The sequence below is a fragment of the Lactuca virosa genome, chromosome 6 (genome assembly GCF_052849685.1).
Source record: "Lactuca virosa cultivar CGN04683 chromosome 6, Lactuca_virosa_CGN04683_v6, whole genome shotgun sequence".
Classification (NCBI taxonomy): Eukaryota; Viridiplantae; Streptophyta; class Magnoliopsida; order Asterales; family Asteraceae; genus Lactuca; species Lactuca virosa.
The window spans coordinates 126,954,786-126,974,193 of record NC_136431.1 but is presented as its reverse complement, the minus strand read 5'-3'; the positions used below and the strand labels follow the sequence as shown (position 1 = coordinate 126,974,193).

The 19,408-nt window shown below is 30.1% G+C and overlaps 2 protein-coding genes across 2 annotated transcripts; both read right to left on the bottom strand.

Annotated features, from left to right (window-relative positions):
* Positions 1 to 745: 745 nt before the first annotated feature.
* Positions 746 to 4,801, bottom strand: PKT3 (peroxisomal 3-ketoacyl-CoA thiolase 3). Its single transcript, XM_079054786.1, has 12 exons — positions 4,551 to 4,801; positions 3,074 to 3,150; positions 2,869 to 2,953; positions 2,658 to 2,784; positions 2,453 to 2,551; positions 2,294 to 2,361; positions 2,099 to 2,206; positions 1,939 to 2,016; positions 1,611 to 1,840; positions 1,386 to 1,509; positions 1,191 to 1,299; positions 746 to 1,093 (listed from the first exon to the last, which is right to left on the bottom strand). Exons 1-12 carry the CDS (start codon positions 4,644 to 4,646, stop codon positions 939 to 941), a joined length of 1,356 nt encoding a protein of 451 aa, XP_078910912.1. The 5' UTR covers positions 4,647 to 4,801; the 3' UTR covers positions 746 to 938.
* Positions 4,802 to 7,229: 2,428 nt separating this feature from the next.
* On the bottom strand, positions 7,230 to 18,992 carry LOC145121929 (uncharacterized). The gene is made up of 23 exons (XM_079057608.1): positions 18,816 to 18,992; positions 18,457 to 18,727; positions 18,234 to 18,327; positions 18,022 to 18,149; positions 17,825 to 17,909; positions 17,421 to 17,556; positions 17,337 to 17,356; positions 17,156 to 17,257; positions 16,959 to 17,079; positions 16,688 to 16,870; positions 16,526 to 16,594; positions 16,240 to 16,443; positions 16,084 to 16,110; positions 15,931 to 15,940; positions 12,790 to 12,939; positions 12,577 to 12,654; positions 12,316 to 12,477; positions 11,971 to 12,216; positions 11,435 to 11,870; positions 11,272 to 11,343; positions 10,403 to 11,169; positions 9,023 to 10,315; positions 7,230 to 8,893 (listed from the first exon to the last, which is right to left on the bottom strand). The coding sequence occupies exons 1-23, from the start codon at positions 18,990 to 18,992 to the stop codon at positions 7,230 to 7,232; spliced, it is 6,495 nt and encodes a 2,164-aa protein (XP_078913734.1).
* Positions 18,993 to 19,408: the final 416 nt, after the last annotated feature.

Here is a 19,408-nt window from a genome sequence, read left to right as displayed (position 1 = left end):
TAACCACTTTATAAGTTTACACCTTACTGTCTCTTTAAGAGTTTTCACTTCATGCTTCTAACTTAACTTAGGGGTGTTTAAGATTGCTTTTTAAAATATTTTATTGACTTATTGGATTTTCGAAAAGCTAACAAGTTAAAAAAAATGTTTGACAAACTCAAAAACACTTTTCATAATAATTTTTCCACTTCAAAAAACACTTTTTAAAAAGCATGTAAAACTTGACTTTTTGAAACTGTTTTTGACATTTTTACCAAAATAATTTCAAAAATGAATTTTTAAGCTAAACATTTTTTTTAACTTATTGACTTTTTCACCATAAAAGTTAATCCACACACTTTTTAAAAAACTCTTTTTACCAGCAGTTTTAAACACCCCTTAGTCACTAAAAATCTGGATAGCCCTTATCTTGTACAACCTATATATAGGTTACATGGTCAATCTCATTGTCATATTATGCTTTGGTGGCTTGTTCTTTGTGTTGTAGTTGTAGTTATTGTTAGTATGATGTCGGCATATAGTAAGCTACTTGTGTGCTTACTTTTTTAGTTTTAACTTTTCTTTAAAATAAAATTTGTAATAGTTTTTCATAACAAATATTTCTGAAATGTTTCCCATTTTTGTCCGTCCTAGTGTCGATTAAAGTTATTATTATGTAGATATTCTGAAATGTTTCCCATTTTTGTCAGTGTCCTTCTAGCCAATATCAACATTTAAAATGCAAAAGGAGCTATAATACTACAAATGACACACAATTCATGAATTCACATAAGCAAAGAGATAAACTGGTTCAATTTTTCAAGAAATACAATACGAAAATAATACGAAACAAAAGAAACAAGTGACTTCCTATAGGCTAGCCACCCTTATTCCTGTAAAATCCCATTTTCAATACACTATTCTTTCTCATGTAACAGATCAAACAAAGGCGATATGATCTACTTGGCATAACAAACATCATCACACGAGTCCCCTCTCTCAAAAACAGCAGCTGCACCCATCCCCGTTCCAATGCACATCGACACTACACCAAACCTACAGTCCCTCCCACGCTTCTTCATTTCATGCAACAGAGTCGCAACACAACGCGCTCCTACAAATAGTAATTAATCACCATTAACTTTATTTTTTTTATTTTATTATAATTACTTCAATGACATAAAGAGTGAAAGTGCATTTGTTGTGGTTACCTGTTGCACCCAAAGGATGTCCAATGGCCATTGCGCCTCCATTCACATTGATCTTTTGTGGGTCAAGCTCAAGCTTCTTTTGGCAATATAAATATTGTGAAGCAAATGCCTTACCAGAATAAACAATATATATATATTAATCATTTCTCCACTCACAACTTTTATAACAAAAAAGAAAATGAAAAATATTATTACCTCATTGATCTCAAACAGATCAATGTCTTCCAATTGTAAACCTGCAGCCTTGACTGCAGCTGGAATCGCAACAGCAGGGCCAATTCCCATAATCGCGGGTGGTACACCAACAGCAGCAAAAGTCCTACAATTTTGACATACTTAAAAAGTATTCACGGGCAAGGGTATTTTCGTCTTTTTGGACAGACAACATGTCCTGTTCAGTAACAAATGGGACCCACGTACCTAAATACACCAAGGATTGGCAAACCCTTTTGCACAGCAAGGCTTCTCTTCATTAACAGAACAGCTCCAGCACCATCACTAACTTGGCTGGAAGTTCCAGCAGTGGTGGACCCATCTTTCTTAAAAACAGGTTTCAATTTTGCAAGATCTGCCAAACTTACCCCTGGCCGGATCCCATCATCAACAGAAATTGTAACAGGTGTCTCATCTCCAGTTTTTGGGTCAACGATCTTTTCACCAAAAAAAAAAAAAAAAAATTTAAATCAGAAAAAAAGTTGAAAGAAAAAGGAAATACAAAATTAGGTGGAAGACATTTTCATTTTTTCACCTTGGTTGGAATTGGAATGATCTCGTCCTTGAATCTTCCAGCAGCAGTTGCAGCAGCAGCCTTTCTATGGGACTCGACCTATTCATTATCAAAAAAATAAATTTAAAATAAAAATTACATTTACGAGAAAGATAAAACATAATAAATTAATTTAACTTACTGCAGCCTGATCTTGTTCCTGTCTTGTTACTTTGAAGCGTTGGGCCACATTTTCTGATGTGATTCCCATTGGAAGAAGACAATCTTGGGCTTGTGCCATGGTTTTCACCTGGTGCAATTAAGGGGCAAAATGGTCCAAAACTGAAACTTTTATATTTTTTATTATTATTAAAAAAGAGGGAGAAAAATGTTATACTTTTGGGTTAACGGATCCTTCCCAAGCCATAGGATTGGTGGTCATAGATTCAAGCCCAGCACCAATACCTATTTATATATAAAATTAATTCAGAAAAATGGTGATTAAATTAATTTTTGTAGAATAATAAAAAGGTAATTAATAAAAATAAGTACTCACCGATTTCATAGAATCCAGCTTTAATAGCTGCAGCTACATCAGCTACTGCCTGAAGACCTGAGGAACACTGTCTGTTGACAGTCCTAATTGGCACAGTTTCTGAAAATAAAAAAAAAACAGGTAAATCATTATATTTATCGGACAATCATGTTAAAGGAATTAGAGTATTGTGGACATGGAATGGAATCCTGAATTCCATTCATACCAGGAAAGCCGGCATAGAAAGCAGCCATCCTGCATTCACTTGCTCTTTGGGAGCCTGGTCCCAACACTGATCCAACAACAATGTCTCCAACTTCAGCTGGATTAATATTTGTTTTTTCTATCAATGCCTGAGAAATTTTACAACAAAACAATGTAAAAGCTGTACAAGATTTTTTCAAATGAACAATAAGACACAAGTTGAAAGGATTTACCTTCAAAACTGGGGCAAGAATATCATCAGGATAGGTATCCTTCAGCCCACCCCTCTTTGATTTGCAAAGGGGAGATCGGTATGCACTGCATAAATCATCAAAATAAGGAAAAAAAGATTACTGATAGAAAGTTGCTCTGCATATATTAACATAAAACTACAGCAAGAAACTTGGAAAGAAAGAATATTCAACAGATGTTACTTACGCTACAATTACTACATCATCCCCAAAAACTTGACTCCTTTGATAAGCAGCACTATCACCTGCTGCACAGACTGATGCCTGATTTCAAATTACAAACATTAACCGCAGTATTAAGGAGAGAATAAACATGACAAGATGAATACTTGTAAAAACATGTAAAATAGACACCATTTGTTCAATTTCAACAAAATCAAGCCAATATGGTGGCACCTAAGGTGATCCCTTAGTTTACAAATTCATGAAAAGAAAACATAACAAAATAGCACAAGATGTAAGCATTTAGGTCACATGGAAACACCTTGTTTTAAAATATAACCAAATAAGCACCAATTCTGATACCAAATTATCTGGGAAATGAGCAGGGGATAACTATTGAATGTGATTTTACAACAATCATTTCATCACAAACTAGTTTGAGAGGGAAAAATGAAACGATTACATAGATGAAAATCAATGAAATTATGAGGTTAGGCTAATTCTGAGGTTCTGGGAAGTAAAAGTCATACTTCCACATGGTCCTATGCTCTTCCCTATCCTATATTCAACACTTTTGGTACCTCTTCAAACCCCATCATGGCAAAAATATTCTCTTATTGTACTTTCATTTGAGCTAATTTATTATATATTGATTTATCTATTATCAAGCATCTAAGAAAAAATTATCTCTAAAGGTGATCCCAAACTCCATCGAAAAAACATCAATTTTGATTCCAAATTTTGATTGTGATGCTTGCAACAGCAATAACAACAACAATCTATCACAAAGCTAACTGGAGAGGCCAAATTAAAAACCTTTGTAGTGAAATGATAAAGGGATCAAGCACCATGTAGTTCTGGGATACAAAAGTCAATACTTCCACATGCCCCTAATCCCTATGCTCGTCCCCACAAACAATACCTAGAAGCTCAAATTTCTATTCAACACTTTTTTCCGATGCCTCTTCTAAGCTTCGTGGTTGTACAAGTGCTCCTTTTGGTACTTTCATTTCTAGTAACTTACTATAATTTGCTTTAGCTATTATCAAACATCTGTGGAAAATATTATCCCCAAGACATATTTGTACTTGGTACGAATTGAAGAAACAGGAAAAGTAGAAGAATGTCTTGGATCAACCAGGGTACAAACTGAAGAATGTCCATATGATGCCGGTATATAAGGCAATACCTCCGACAACATAAAGAATTTTAATTTTAGCAGATCAAAGTCTAATAAATTAGTCAACTGTATAAATCTTAGTGCAACAAACATCAAATCAGGTTAAAACGATCATAAAACGCATGATATCATATACGAAACCTAACTTCAAGGAGAAATTTTTTTTTCTTTGGCATCTGAATAAATCAGCACGATCAAATTACTCATATACAGATGTAACTTAAGAATTAAGAAAGAAGGAGAAAGGAACTTAGGCTCCGGATCGAGTCAAACACTAGAGGCATGAAAACAGTTCATTGATTAAAACTAGAATTGAACTTACGGAAATTGAAGAATCGAGATTTTCCAAGGATGAAGAGGTAGAAGACGGACGAAGATGCTCCAGCAGAACTCTCTGTCTCTCGATTGCTCTATCCATTTTCTCTACGAAAACAAAAATAGGTTGCTTGCGCGTATGAATTGGTTAACCGTAGAAGCAACGATGAGTAGCTGCGATCTTGATATATATATATATATATATATATATATATAGGAGGAGAAATTTAATTTAGAGTGTGTAAAGGTTGAACATTGGGATGTGTGATGCTTATCGTTTGAGGCGTTATATGGCGGTGTCTCTCGTATGTCAATTTCATAGCAGATGATATTTTAAATAATTGACCATTGCGATAAGGGAGTTTTTCAATAAGTTTTTTAGTTTTATGTTTTCGTTATATAAATAAATTTAACAATATAACAAACTTTTATTTGTAAAGTTGTTTTTTTTATAAAGTTTATTTATGGGTTTTTCTAGAGATGCATAAATAAGTGTCCGACCCGACCCAGATCAATGATTGGTCAATAAGGCGTGGATCGAGCCCACATGCTTTATTTGGGCACGGGGCTGTCTTGGGTCAAAAAACATGAGCTGCTTAGGCACTTTTTTTTAAGCTTCATTTAGGTTGAAGGGAATGATAGCTTAGCATGTTGCCACATCAGATTTTTTTGATGTCATGTCAAATTTTTTTGAAGTCATATAGGATGAAAAAAGCTGTAGCATCCAAATTGCAAAAGGTAGGGAGTGGTGATGCATTAGTTTAATTGGTTTTATATTGGAAAAAAATATTAAAAAAGAAAAAAGAAAAAGATTTTAGCCAATAAAAACCCACCATTGAAGTTTCTCTCTCTTCTCTCTTCTCGTCATATTTATGGCGAGACATTCTTAGCAAGTCTTTAACATTTTAATGGGAGTGGAGCTGGCACTCTTAGCGAGTATAGAGGCGAGAGGGGTGGCGAGGCCACTCCCTCAAGCCTTATCGTTACTTATTGATACCTTATAATCATTTTATAATCATTGTTTTTACTAATTAAGTTAATCATTACATACTTTTACTAATCATTACTATTTTTAATAATTAAGTTTTTAATTAAAGGGTGCTGCTAATGGGGTTGTCTAACCACTGCAAATCGTCTGACCATTGCAATCGTCTTCGGAGAAGAGAACAAACGCCACGACTACAATCGCCGGAGAATAGAGAAAACTCCATTTATGTCTTGTATTTAAAGATGATTTTATTAAATTAGATGATTGTTGTTGAACCAATTTTCATTTATTAATAACGTATTTATGATATTCATTATAATAACTTTTTGTTTAAAAATCATGAGAAGAGAGAGAAATATTTTATTTTATTTTTTATATTTTTTTAGTTATAAAATAATTAAATAACAAAAAGAAAAGCAAAAAACAAATGGAAAAGGGCAAATCCGTCATTTTTAGAAATTTTAAAATGTTTTGGACCAAAACCGCAACAAAATGATAACTTTTGGACTATTGGTGCTAGTCCAAACGTGTTTGGCCCAAAGTAGCATTTTTTGACATACCACAGGGACCATTCTTACAATTTTGCCTAACTATAAATATTTATTGGTTTCATTTATTTCTATCTCATCTCCACTTATCCTTACTCTCTAATCATTTTCCTAATCATTGTTTTTATTAATTTATTTAATGATTACATATTTTTACTACTCATTAGCAGTTTAATAATTAATTTATGATTAATAGTTTTTTTTAATTTACAAATAAATCTAATTATTATAATATTATTTAGTTTATTATAGATAACTTATTAACACTATTTTTATAAATAAAAAAATACATAAATATTTTTATTTTATTAAAAAAATACGACACAACAATAATAAATTAATATTTCGACGTAACAAATAATAAAAAAGTTAAATAATGTTTTTTACAATTTATTTTTATATTTTAAAATTTAAATAATCTATCAAAAAACTATTTTAAAATTAATGTTTGTATTTTAAAAAAAGGTAAAGAAAAAAACATGCAAATGACTATATGATTATGAATAAAATGCTTAACGAGATATGAATGAAAAAAGAATTCCGCAAACAAAAAGCAGGTTATTAATATTTAATAAGATTTAGGGTGAGCAAAAAATCAAACCGACAAAAAAAACCCGACAAAACCGCAACAAACCGCAACCGAGAAACCGAAACCGATAAAAAAACCGAGAGTACGGATTTTATTTTAGCAAAAACCGAAGTTATTGGTGCGGTGCGGTTTTTATCTAAAAACAGGAACATCAAAACCGAACCGCACCGCTATGTATAAACAATAAATCACTTATTATATATTATATATAATTCTACATATTATTTATAAGACTACTAAACTACTAATATATTTATATTACTAGTTTATAACCCGTGGACACCACGGAAGAGAAAATAAAAATTAAATATAATTAAAATAATATATATTAATTAAGGAATTATAAATAATTTTTAATACGTAATAAATTATATTTTTCATAAGTAATTTGATAATGATATAATGATTCTTTAAAATTACGAAAGTATAGTGTTTTGAATATCCAATCGACAGTTTGTGTTTGTAGATATGTTAGAAAATTATCAATTTTGTGTAATTGAATAAAAAATTAAATAAAATAGAAACAAAATTTGATATATAAAATAAAATTGTACAAAGTATTTATAAAAATCTAAAAACTTCTTTATACACAACATTTGATGTTTTATTTGTTAGTCTACCATTCTTATCTAGAATTAACAATTTTAATCCCTCTCTACTTTGAACTCTGGATAAAGCAACGTACAATTGGCCATGTGTAAAAACGGGTTCTTTGAGAAACAGACCAACCTTCGACAAAGACTGTCCTTGGCTTTTATTAATTGTCATTGCAAAACATACAGCCAATGGAAATTGTCTTCTTTGGAATTTAAACGGGATCTTGTCTTCAGTAGGAGTTAAAGACATTCTTGGAATAAAAGTAATGTTTCCAATATTACTTCCAGATATGATGACTGTCTCAATAACACGTTTGCCCAAAGATTTGACTTGTAGTCTAGTGCCATTGCATAAACCATTTTTCTGATCAATGTTTCTCAATAGCATAACTGGAACACCGACTTTTAAAATGAGCTTATGGTTTGGCATACCTGATAGTTTAAGACCATTTAAAACATCAGGTGAATATAAATTACAATCAAACTGATTATGAACAAACTCGGATTGGCAGAGGCTATTTGAACTTAAATATTCTTTTTCATCTCCTGGAATCAATTTTAGCAAACGGTCATTTATTTCTTGGACAACTTCATTTTTGGGAGCAAGTATTGCTCTTTCCTGAAAATAACCTGCAATGTTGAAGTTTTCCACAATTGAAGGATATACAAACTTGATTAATGAACCTATAGAATCACATGGATCATTAATAAGAATATCTTGTGGAATATCAACAATTGCTTCACCATCATTCGGACCACCAAGATTACCTTCTCCTATGTCCAAAAGCCAGTTTGAAAAACCCCTTATTTTCTCAACAGCAGATGGATCGCTTCCAACAGTTAGCCTCATGTTTTTTGTTAATTTATGGACTTTGCATTGTTGCCATAAATACGAAGAACTTAAAGAAACATTAACAATGTTTTGTCTACTGCCACCTGGAACAACAGGCAGAATTTGTCTGAAATCACCTCCAAAAACAACCACTTTCCCTCCAAATGGAGTATTTGAGTTTGTAGGATTGAAACACCGTAATATATCCTTCAAAGTTCGATCTAAAGCTTCAAATGCATGCTTGTGTACCATAGGTGCTTCATCCCAAATGATCAATGAGGTTTTTCTTACTAAATTAGCAAGATCACTATCTGGATTTATTCTACAGTAAGAATCCTCGTTAAGATTAATGGGTATTATAAACCGAGAGTGTGCTGTCCTGCCTCCAGTCAATAATAATGAAGCGATCCCGCTTGAAGCTACATTTAAAACAATCTCACCTTCAGATCTAATGGCTGCAGAAATTGTCTTCCAAAGAAATGTCTTACCCGTTCCACCATAACCATAAATAAAGAATACACCTCCCTTATTATCTTTAACCGTAGTCATGATATCAAGGAAAATGTTGCGTTGCTCGTCTGTTAATGAAACAAAAAGACGATCAAACTCATTCTTTAAATTTGGTATGTCATAATCGAGCTCCTCAGTTATCAGGCGATTGTTTGAAGATGAAACTGAATCATCATCAGGGTAAGGCATCCTTCTATAGTTCTTGAGACTGGTGTTGTTTCGAAGTAAAATTTGTTCTATCTCAAACAAAGTCAAGTTTTTAATTTGATCTTCGTTTAGTGATAAAGCTGTATGAATAATGTTATATTAGTTACAACCAATTAAAAAATAAAATAAATGAAAGTCAAATCTAATTGAACATATATTTGAATTTTATATGATATAGATTTAATAATAATGTAATAAACATATAATACCTGGAGACTTTAATCTCTGTTGTTGAGTATAAAGAATTCCATCTGACAGATATTCCCATGTGTTTTCCCACACACTCTCCGGTTTAGACAAACTGTTGGACAATAACATCGTAGCAAATAAAAACCGTAGATAATAACCAGATCTAGAAAGACTTGCTTCCTTAATTGCATCGATGTATTCTTTGTCATCATCCAAAAGGCCTAGATTATAGCATGCATCTTTAAAAGAAGAACATATTTCACCATTGACTGTGCGAATTTCTTCAAATGATTTTGGACCTTTCACTTTATTTAAAAGAATTCTTAAGAAATACGCTTCACCAAGTTTAGGTGAAACCGGGTGAATTCTACCAATTGAATATCCAACTTCCCTTGGCTTCCAAATTAGAAGTTTAGGTTTCCAAACAAACTTTGTAGGAAATTCAACATAAGTAAGTTTCCGTGCTTCTACATTGATTTCATTACACTTCATCCAAGATGTAAACATTGAAGAAGCAACTGAAGGCCGGTCAAGAACATCTTCAATATCATCGTCTGCCTCATATATAACTTGTTGTCCAGGAAGATGAAACGGTAGTCTGATTACAGCAGGATACCTATAATGAACATCATATTTAAAAATCCTCCATGATGCTTCACATGCAGATATATATCTACAATCATAATATTCTTTGATTTCATCCACAGCATCGTTGTTATCAGAATCATTATTGTTTTGCACCATAGCAAAAGTAGCCCTATCAGGACCCTTGTTTATATATTTAAATAAATACTTTATCGAAGATCCTTGATTGCACCATTCAACATTAATGTGTGCCTGATATCTTTTCAAAAGATATTTATTGTATGGAACAACATTTCTGTTGTCTAACTGGACCCCCGATTTTCCAACAACATTTCCATCATTTCTTCTCCTATATAAGGGAAAACCGTTTGAATCAACTGAAGTATGATTACAGAATTGCTTTGGAAAGTTTTTAGAACATTTTCTGTCCACCATGCATGGGCAATTGAAATTTTCAGCTCCACATGGACCATGGATCATGAACTCTCTCACAAGTGAATACAATTCTGGATCTTCATTGATATTTGGAATCTCGGCAGAAATATACGGGTCGATATATTCAACTGTAGGAAGCTTGCAATCAGCATGCAAAAAAAGACATATATGACTATGGGGCAAACCTCTTTTTTGAAATTCAATTGTATAAACCAATGCACATAAAATTATACAAATAGGATAGAAGTTAGCAATTAAACTAATTGTTGGTGTATGTATGTATACATACATACCTAATAAAAAACATAATTTAGATAACTATAGGAAAAATATAAATGATAATATTTTATATTTATATATTAAACTATAAATTTAAATACCTGCTTGAACCGTGCCGAAAATTTTATTTTTCCTTAAATCTTTAATAAATGCATCCAACTTGATCTTAAATAACCTACATAATATATCCGGTCTATCTTCTGGATGAAGTGGAGTGTCCTTAAGAAACCTTTGAACTTCTGGCCATTTTGGATTACACGTAAAGGTTATGAAGAAATCAGGATATCCAAACCATTTACAAAGCGACATGGCATCCAAATAGTTTTGCATCATATAGCGTGCACCACCGGTAAATGAAGAAGGTAAGATCACACGTTGCCCGACGTTCGATATATCTGTACTCCCGAGTGCTTGGTGATTACGCAATTTCTCATAAGACTCACATCTAAGAATTTTTTGTTGCTTACGTATGAAAAATAATCTCTCACTTTCAATCATTGTATAACCATCAACCAAAAATTGTTGGAACAACCTTTTTGCATTGAGAAGTAGTGAGAACGATTGATCTCTATCTTGAATTCTGTAAGCAAAAAATTCTCTCATTGTACACGTCGGGCGCTTGCTATTACTTGAAGATGTAATACCTCTATGAAGGATGTCAACTCTGTAACCATCATCACCATATGGAAATAGTAATGGATACTGAAGAGCAAGGTAAGAAGGATGTAATTCACTGATACGCTGAAGTAATCCTGATGAGGTTTGAACAACAATGTCTCTTTTTTCAACTGAATCAGAAATGTCACCAACAATTAAAGCGGCTACCTCCGAAGAAGTTGGTAAGTTATATGTCCTTCCATCTTGTTCTCTTTTTCCGATTTATCTTAACTTCAAATTAGCACCAGGATTTTCGTGAAGACTGTCTCTTACCATCCTATAAGACTTGACCAACACATTGTTTGAATCTAACATAACCTTCAAAAATTCGATAATCTGGAGATCATATGATATTGAAGTTGATGTAGAAGCGCTTGTCGGTCCACTGAAAATATTATAAAAGTTATTTAATGCTAATAAAGAAATTAAAAGAAATAAATTACTTTATTAAAGAATAGGAAATTGTAAAAATATACCCAATACTTGTTGATCTGTTTGAAATTTCATTTTCGGTATCATATATGTATAACTGACAAAATTTTGGTCTTGATCCAGGTGTAGGTAAAAGACTTCCCATACTATGATAGTTTTGACCGCTAAGTTTGAATATGTATGGTGCGTTGCCTTTGTTGATGGATGAATCAACTTTTCCACCCATCGATGTAAATGAAAACATTGAATTGTAACGTCGAATGTTCTTCATAAAGTGTTTGCTTTTTGAATCTACCGATTTGTAAAGATTTTGGTAAGATGACGGTGCTTCTTTTAAGGGTGGTAGCTCAACTTTGCCGTAACCACAACATAGTGAATAAGATGTATTGCCTTTTTTTTGCCCTCTAAGCGATTCATGTATCCATAATTTTGCATGACAAAACTTACATGTAACAATTTTGTCTCCATGATCTAAGTATTCTATTCAATGCAAAAAAAATATATTATATATAATTAAAAAAATAATTAAATTTTTTTTGAATATTAAATAATTTAGAATTATGATCACCTTTTGATATACCATGGAAAATATCTTGAACAATATGATCATCATTAATTTCTTCATCTAATGTCAAGTCAATAACAGGTATAGAGGATATATGTGAAGTCTTCCTTTTTAGATGATGTTTTCCTCTTGGTAACTTGATTGATGAAGAATTTTGGATTATTGTCGAACGATTGCTGGATGTCGTGGCATTACCAAACACCAAATTATCTTTGTTAATAGATAGTGGTGTTCGAAAGTTATTATTGAAAATATAATTGCCTGTAAAAATAAAAATAGAAAGTACAAAGTCAATAGTTGTTATAATTAATATAGATGTGAATCATATATTTATAAATTTGTGTATTTAGAAATGCTTACCATTTGAAATGTTAGAAAAGGGAGTTCTAACATTTATATTTGATGAATGAGAAGTATGAATTATTGTCGAGGGATTGGTGGATGTCTTGCCAATGCGAAACACTGAATTATCTTTGTAAATAGATAGCGGTGTTTGAACGTTATTGTTGAAAATATAATTGTCTGATAAAATGAAAATAAAGATTAGAACATTAGGAATTGTTATCGGTTATATAAATTTGAAGCATATATTATAAAATTTTGGTATATAGAAATGCATACCATTTGAAACTGTTGATGAATGTGTTGTAACATATTTATTTGTTGAAGGAGGTTGAATACGACAACGATTGTAGATATCTGTTATATAATAAACAAATGGTTAGTAAGAATAAAAAATATTAATTATTAAAAATAAAATAAATTAAAGAGTATGCAAAGTTTATATTTATATTATATTTACAAAAGAATTGTAAAATAAACAAATATATATACCGTTATTCGACGTGTAAGAAACATGTGTAACAGATGAATTTTGATGGGTTGATGTGGTATGTAATCTTTTGGATTTTCTATTATCCAAATATAACTTTCTAATTTTTCTCCTCTCTTTAGCGCTTGTAGATTCGATACTGTTATTTGAACCTGTAAAATAGCATAAAATAACTTAAACACATTTTTATTTGATATAAATTTAAATATAACGTAATGTATTTATTTCACTTATAAAAAATTATGAATCTTATATCTTATATTTAAAATATATAAGAAACAAACATATCATCATCATCAATGCAAAATAAAGTAAGAAAAGTACCGTATTGGCTAAAATGAATCGTATGTGCTGCATATGTATGATGACACGATGATGTAGTATTGTGTTTTTTGGATTTTCTGTTATCCAAATATAACTTTCTCTTTTTTCTTCTCTCTGTAGCGTCATTTTCATCCATGTTCTTGATCGATAAATAAAAAAATAAAAAAAAATATAGTTAAAAATAAAATTAAGCATATGTTAATAATTGTTACATACAATTTGTAGGTAATTTAATTTGTATAAACTTGAATTTGAAAATTAGATACTAATAAAATTTGTTACGATAATGAAATATGTAAATAATAATATTGTATAATGATATATAATTAAACTTTACTTATTAAATTGTTGAACATATTCTATAAAATGGCAATTTAAAAAGTTTATGTTTATTTAAATTACAATTTAAATGTAAAATGTAATGTCATCTTAAAACACAATTTAATAAAAAATGACATATAAATATAAAGATTAATGTTATTTATTAATTTATATTTAACCAAAGAGTGAGTGGTGATACATACGATTAATAGATAAAATTAGAAAAAAAAAACATCATTTGATGTCTTCGTATAAGTGTTTGTATATGTATATATATTGTTTTTATTTTAAAATAAAATTAATTTATATTTATATTATTCAATTCAATATTCAATATACTAAAGAAAGACTTCTCAGTGTTGAGTAACCCTATTTTCCCCCTTTTCTTGTAATAGAAACGAATACAACTCCCTTTTCCAGTATAACCAAATATATATTTCCAAAGCATCTTAAAACGATCGATCTCAGAAATGCTATGGAAACCTGTCAATTGCTAAAGATGTAGGCAGATACTATAATACAGGTACAGACCCATCTTGAAGTGAAATGAAAGTTATACTGCAATTTAGAAGTCGGCGAATGAAGGTACGAAACAATATGGGTTGAAGAGGATAAAATGAAAGGCAAGAAGTTATATAGATCGTTGTTGATTGTTAGATTCTTTAATAGAAAACACATTACTTGAAAAGATAATTTTACCTGGGATTTTTTTGCAGCAAAGATGTGTTTGAAGCTTTGAGCGAGAAATGGAGTGGCAGTGACGAAAGATGGAGTTTATGGTTTTGGATTTCGTAAAAGACATAAAACAGGATCCATACTATCAATGATGTGTAATTTTACCATCAATCAAAAATAGATGAGTAAATAGCTGGGTAATATTCTAAAAAGTTATTTTAAACAGAGAGTATCTATGAAATACTTTACCACATGAATAAAAACATAAACCAATGAATAATAACAGAAAGGATGGAGGATTAAACAGAATATATATGAAACTGTTTTTTGACTTTATCTTCCAATCATACAGAAACCTAGAGAAAATTAGACATGTAAATTAATCATAAATAAATAAACGATATAAAAGTATGAAATCATGTATAGTGTTTAATCGAATAAATAACAACATACTTATATAAGACACTATCTATTTAATACTTTTATTTTTTCAGAAACATTCAAATGATGAATAAGAAACATACACATCATTTTGTCGATTGTAAATTAATCATAGAGGAATACAGAGAAATATAGACATGTTAATTAAAGATAAATATAAAGAGTATTTAAATGAGTTGCAATCGAAATAAAGCACAAACCTTATGTTGTTATCATATTCGACTGTTGTTTGTTTTGCCTGTTCGATGGAAGTCATTAGAAAACAGAGGGAATGTTTTCAAAGATTCTTTGAAGTATAATAGTCTGCTCTATTAAAACTGATTTTAGGAACTGATTTTGAGTGATTCAGTGATTCATGGTATTTTTGAACCTGATTTTCAGTGAATCACGGTATATTTGAATTGTAAAAATGATAAGCATTAATTTCAGCTGCTGAATATAAGGAATACCGAATTTTCATTAAAGACCTTCAACTAATCTGTCATCATCAGTAATTTTAGGAACTGATAATTATTAATTACTAATTATTATTATCAATAATTATTAAATTAAATATTAATTATTAGTTATTAATATATGAGTATGCATTTATTTTGAACCTGCTTTTTAGTGATTCACGATATATTTGAATTGGAAATTTGATACCATATTATAGACCATATCAACATAATTGAAAATCGGTAACTGTAATTTTGGCAAGTTGATCTTGATTTACATAATTAAAGTTGATCAGCATTAATTAATTTCGGTATGGAATATAGAATATGGCATTTACTCAATATGGATTGAGTAATATCAATGAAGTTTTAAAATAATATAATCACTCTAATTTCGATTTTTTTATAACATTTTATTTTTCTGATTTTTTTCGCTATATTTACGGATTGTAGTTTAAAATAAAAATGAAGTAAAATTCTGTTAATTGATTCACATAAACAAATATTTATAAGATATTGATAAGAATCATATATTGAAAAATCAGTGTTGGTTAGTTTTTATCATTTTTTTGACTAACAGTTAAAGACCTTTATGTTTGTCAAATAATAAGATGGTATAATAATCAAATAAAGTAAATTTGGATGTTATTTACCTAACGTACAACATAAACATGGGAAATCAAATAAAATTATGTTAATTGATTCAAATAAACAAATATTTATAATTTATAAGATACTGATCAAAATCATATATCGTAAAATCAGTGTTGGTTATAATAAAGAATCCCTTCTAATTTTTTGTTGTTATTTGCGTAAGATACAACATAAGTACGGATTTTATGTACTATTACACCGTTTCTCAACGTAATTAGAAGTCATTTTAGCAATTTAATTAATGTCCTTAAATTGAATTCACAAACATCATGCATGCAGTCGTAGTGTTACCTACAGCATACTGTAAAGTAAAGCATTTTATAGATGTCATAAGATAAAATATTAGAAAGAATAAGCAAACAAATCATATTGTAATAAAAAACGACTGCAACATGAATCTTGAAGGTTTTATGAATGTATAATAAAGAAACCATAAAAAAAAACCAGCACCGGGAAACAAAAGTTTTCAAACTGAAAACCAAGATGTTAAAATAGCATAATGAAAAATAAAAAGTAGTCTATGATTATGTAAATCCACTCCAAAGAACCATTCGAAATTAAGCACGAAACCTTAAGTCACACATCTTTTTCCACCTTTACCTTCAACAATTCTTTTCTTGGACCAGCTGGGGATGTCTTTGGAGTTTTTGACGATGAAAAATTTTCATTAGACTCCAAATCAAAAACTTCTTGCAGATTTCTCTTTAAAACTGGTGTTGTTGTTGAAATCTTCAATGGACTCGTTGCCGAGTTTTTGTCCAAAGTGTTGGGAGTTATGTTATCATCCGTAGCAGAAATTGCATCCTAAAAAGACAATTATATAAAATTCTTTTATAAAATGAAGTACAATTTTATACTATATTCGATATTTTAACATGTATAGTACCTTTAAAGTCTTGTTGTCATGAGATTGAAAATCAGATGAATTGTAGTCTAATGACTGTGAATTATCTGCCTGTATAAGAAAATAAGTAGCAAAATAAATTATTTATTAAATACTTCATGGTCAGCTAAATAACATAAAACAAAACATAAGTAATGTATTTACTTGAGAAGAATTCAATTTATCTTCAAGTTGTTCAATTAAACTCTCATCATCAGTAATTCTAGCAATACCATATTGGTTGGTTTTTTTGGACACATTGAATCTGTTTGAAGAAATCTTAAAGGCAAATTTCAACCCTTTCAATGCATTCATCTCCACTGGATACAAATCAACATTGTCTCCATTCTGCAGTTATGCAACATTATCAAACATGTATGTTAAAGTGAAAACAAATACAAAATTTACAACATTTTATATAATAAGTTGAAATAACCTTGGCTGCGTTGTTAAAAAACTCTTTGGCTGATTTCTTCAACAAATACCTTCCTTCTCTTTCAAACAGAGTTAAGGTGATAGTGCCAGTGTTATCTTGAACACGGATTGGAATCTTATATCTAAGAAATTAAGAAATTATATTAATATATATTTGGTATTAGATATTATTTAAAGATTTTTATGGACAGTACGAACCTTGGAACCACAGATGTTGTAGTTTTTGTGCAATCTCCGTTATGACATTCATAAGATTTAGCTGTTCCATCTACTTGATCATTGTTAGGGACTGCTTTGCTACTGCAGTTGGTACACGCTTGATAGAATCATTTTTCATTTTGTAATATTCCTTTTATAGTGCCCACAAGAATGAATGTACATATCTGGATAAAAAAGTAACTTTGTCAAAAAAAAATTATGCAAAACAAAAAAAGTATATTAATAAATATACCATCACATATACCTCCACGGGCTCCCAAACTTCAGAAATAGTCTTCAGCTTATTTTTAACCATGAAATCATCATATTCAGAAACTTGGTTAGCAGGAATAAGTGAAAAAGTATGTGAAGAGGAATCAGGACGATCATCCCTTTGTAACCTGTTTTTTTTATGCAAATCATAAAATTTTAGAATAAACATAAACATCAGTTTCTTGAGTATAGATAATTCATAAAGAAAGACATGGAAATATAGACAGGGAAATATAGACATGTTAATTAATGATAGCTAAATAAACGATATAAATGAGTTGCAATACATTGAAGTGTGTATATTCTGTCAATTCAAAACAATCCCTATTTTTGTAAAATTGTTTTGTCATTACATAGGATGTAATGACAAAAACCACACCATATGAAATAAATTACCTTTTCTTGAAAACAGAAATTTCATCTATGTCAGAGTTTATGAACAATCTTGAGGATGTATAGTAGGTGTTGACACTTGGGCGATCTATAAAAAAATTATAAATATTATTTAAATATAATTGTCGGTCTATAAAAAAATGTATAAATAATGTTTAACTTATTATAAAATTTTATTTTTCCTGAGAAATTGAGTATACCTCTCCAAACATTAATTTGTGCAAACTGAAGTATAACAATGATTTGAAGATTTTGTGGATTGTCTTGTATATACTTTTGCATCTGGTAAGCATAATCACCCCACAAAACCAAACGTATTTCCAAACCACTGACAATGCAACCATTAGTAAGTTAATTATATATAAACATCAAAATTTTTAAGTATTAAATATAAATATATTGAAAAACATACTTTTCATTCTGGATATGGATGTGAATTTTGTGTTTGGACTTCTCAGTGCTTTCTGTTGCCATTTCACCAACACCAACAACCAATCCAATAACATCTACAATATAAGAAAAATATGAATGAAGTGGTGTTGAGAATATGGAAACATCATATCATATCATATATAAACATTAAATATTGTAAAGTTGAAATTTCATTAAGTAAAAAATGTAATAAATAAACTTACCGAGTGACAAATTTTGAGGATGAACCATTGACAGCACAGATTGAAAATCAACAAAAGAAAAACCAAATTTAGGCCCGCTAAATTGGGTACATTCTTTAACAACTGTTTCCTGCACAAACGTGAGTTTTTGATCTTGGGGAATTAACCTAAAAGTATTAGCCTTCAGAGCTGCAAAGCTTGGAGATGTGATGTAATATGATTTCCCATCTTTTAAAACATTTTTGAATCGATAGAGGAATTTTTTAGGGACAGATGCTTGTATTTTGCTCCCCTAAAAACACAATATATGATAAGCATTAAACATTAAAACAACATAAATATTTATATTTAACACATAGGTAAAGATATATATAACATACCTGTTCATCGACCAAGATTAATTCAATGGACCATATTTCATTCTTGTTGTAGAAAGACATCTGCTTCCAATGGTTTATAACACGAACCTTGATAATCAAATCATCCCTTGTTACATCCAAGTCAGCTATGAAAGTGATATTTGTTGTAGACATATCCCTGCAAATATCAGAATCCATTCTATAAGTTTGATGCCAAACAATTGGTAACTACAAGAGAGTATTAGTGAAATTATCCCTAATAGTATAAAGATGCATATATAGCAAAGATCAATCAATAAACACATAAAGATGCATATATAGCAAAGATCAATCAATAAACACATTATATTCGAAAAAGGTCAAAATGGTAAAATCGAAGAAAAATATAAAAACTGTATGAAGACATAAAAGCTCTACCAAAATATGAGAATTTGAGTAAAATAGAATAAAAAACAGATGAATATTTAAGCATTGTACTTATGAAAAGTTTTTTTAAATGAATAACTTATGAAAAAACTTGTAACAGATGAATATTCGTTACATAAAAACTGTATGAAAATATGAATATTTTAGTAAGGATATTAGTGTAGATAATTGTGTTCAAAACATTAAAG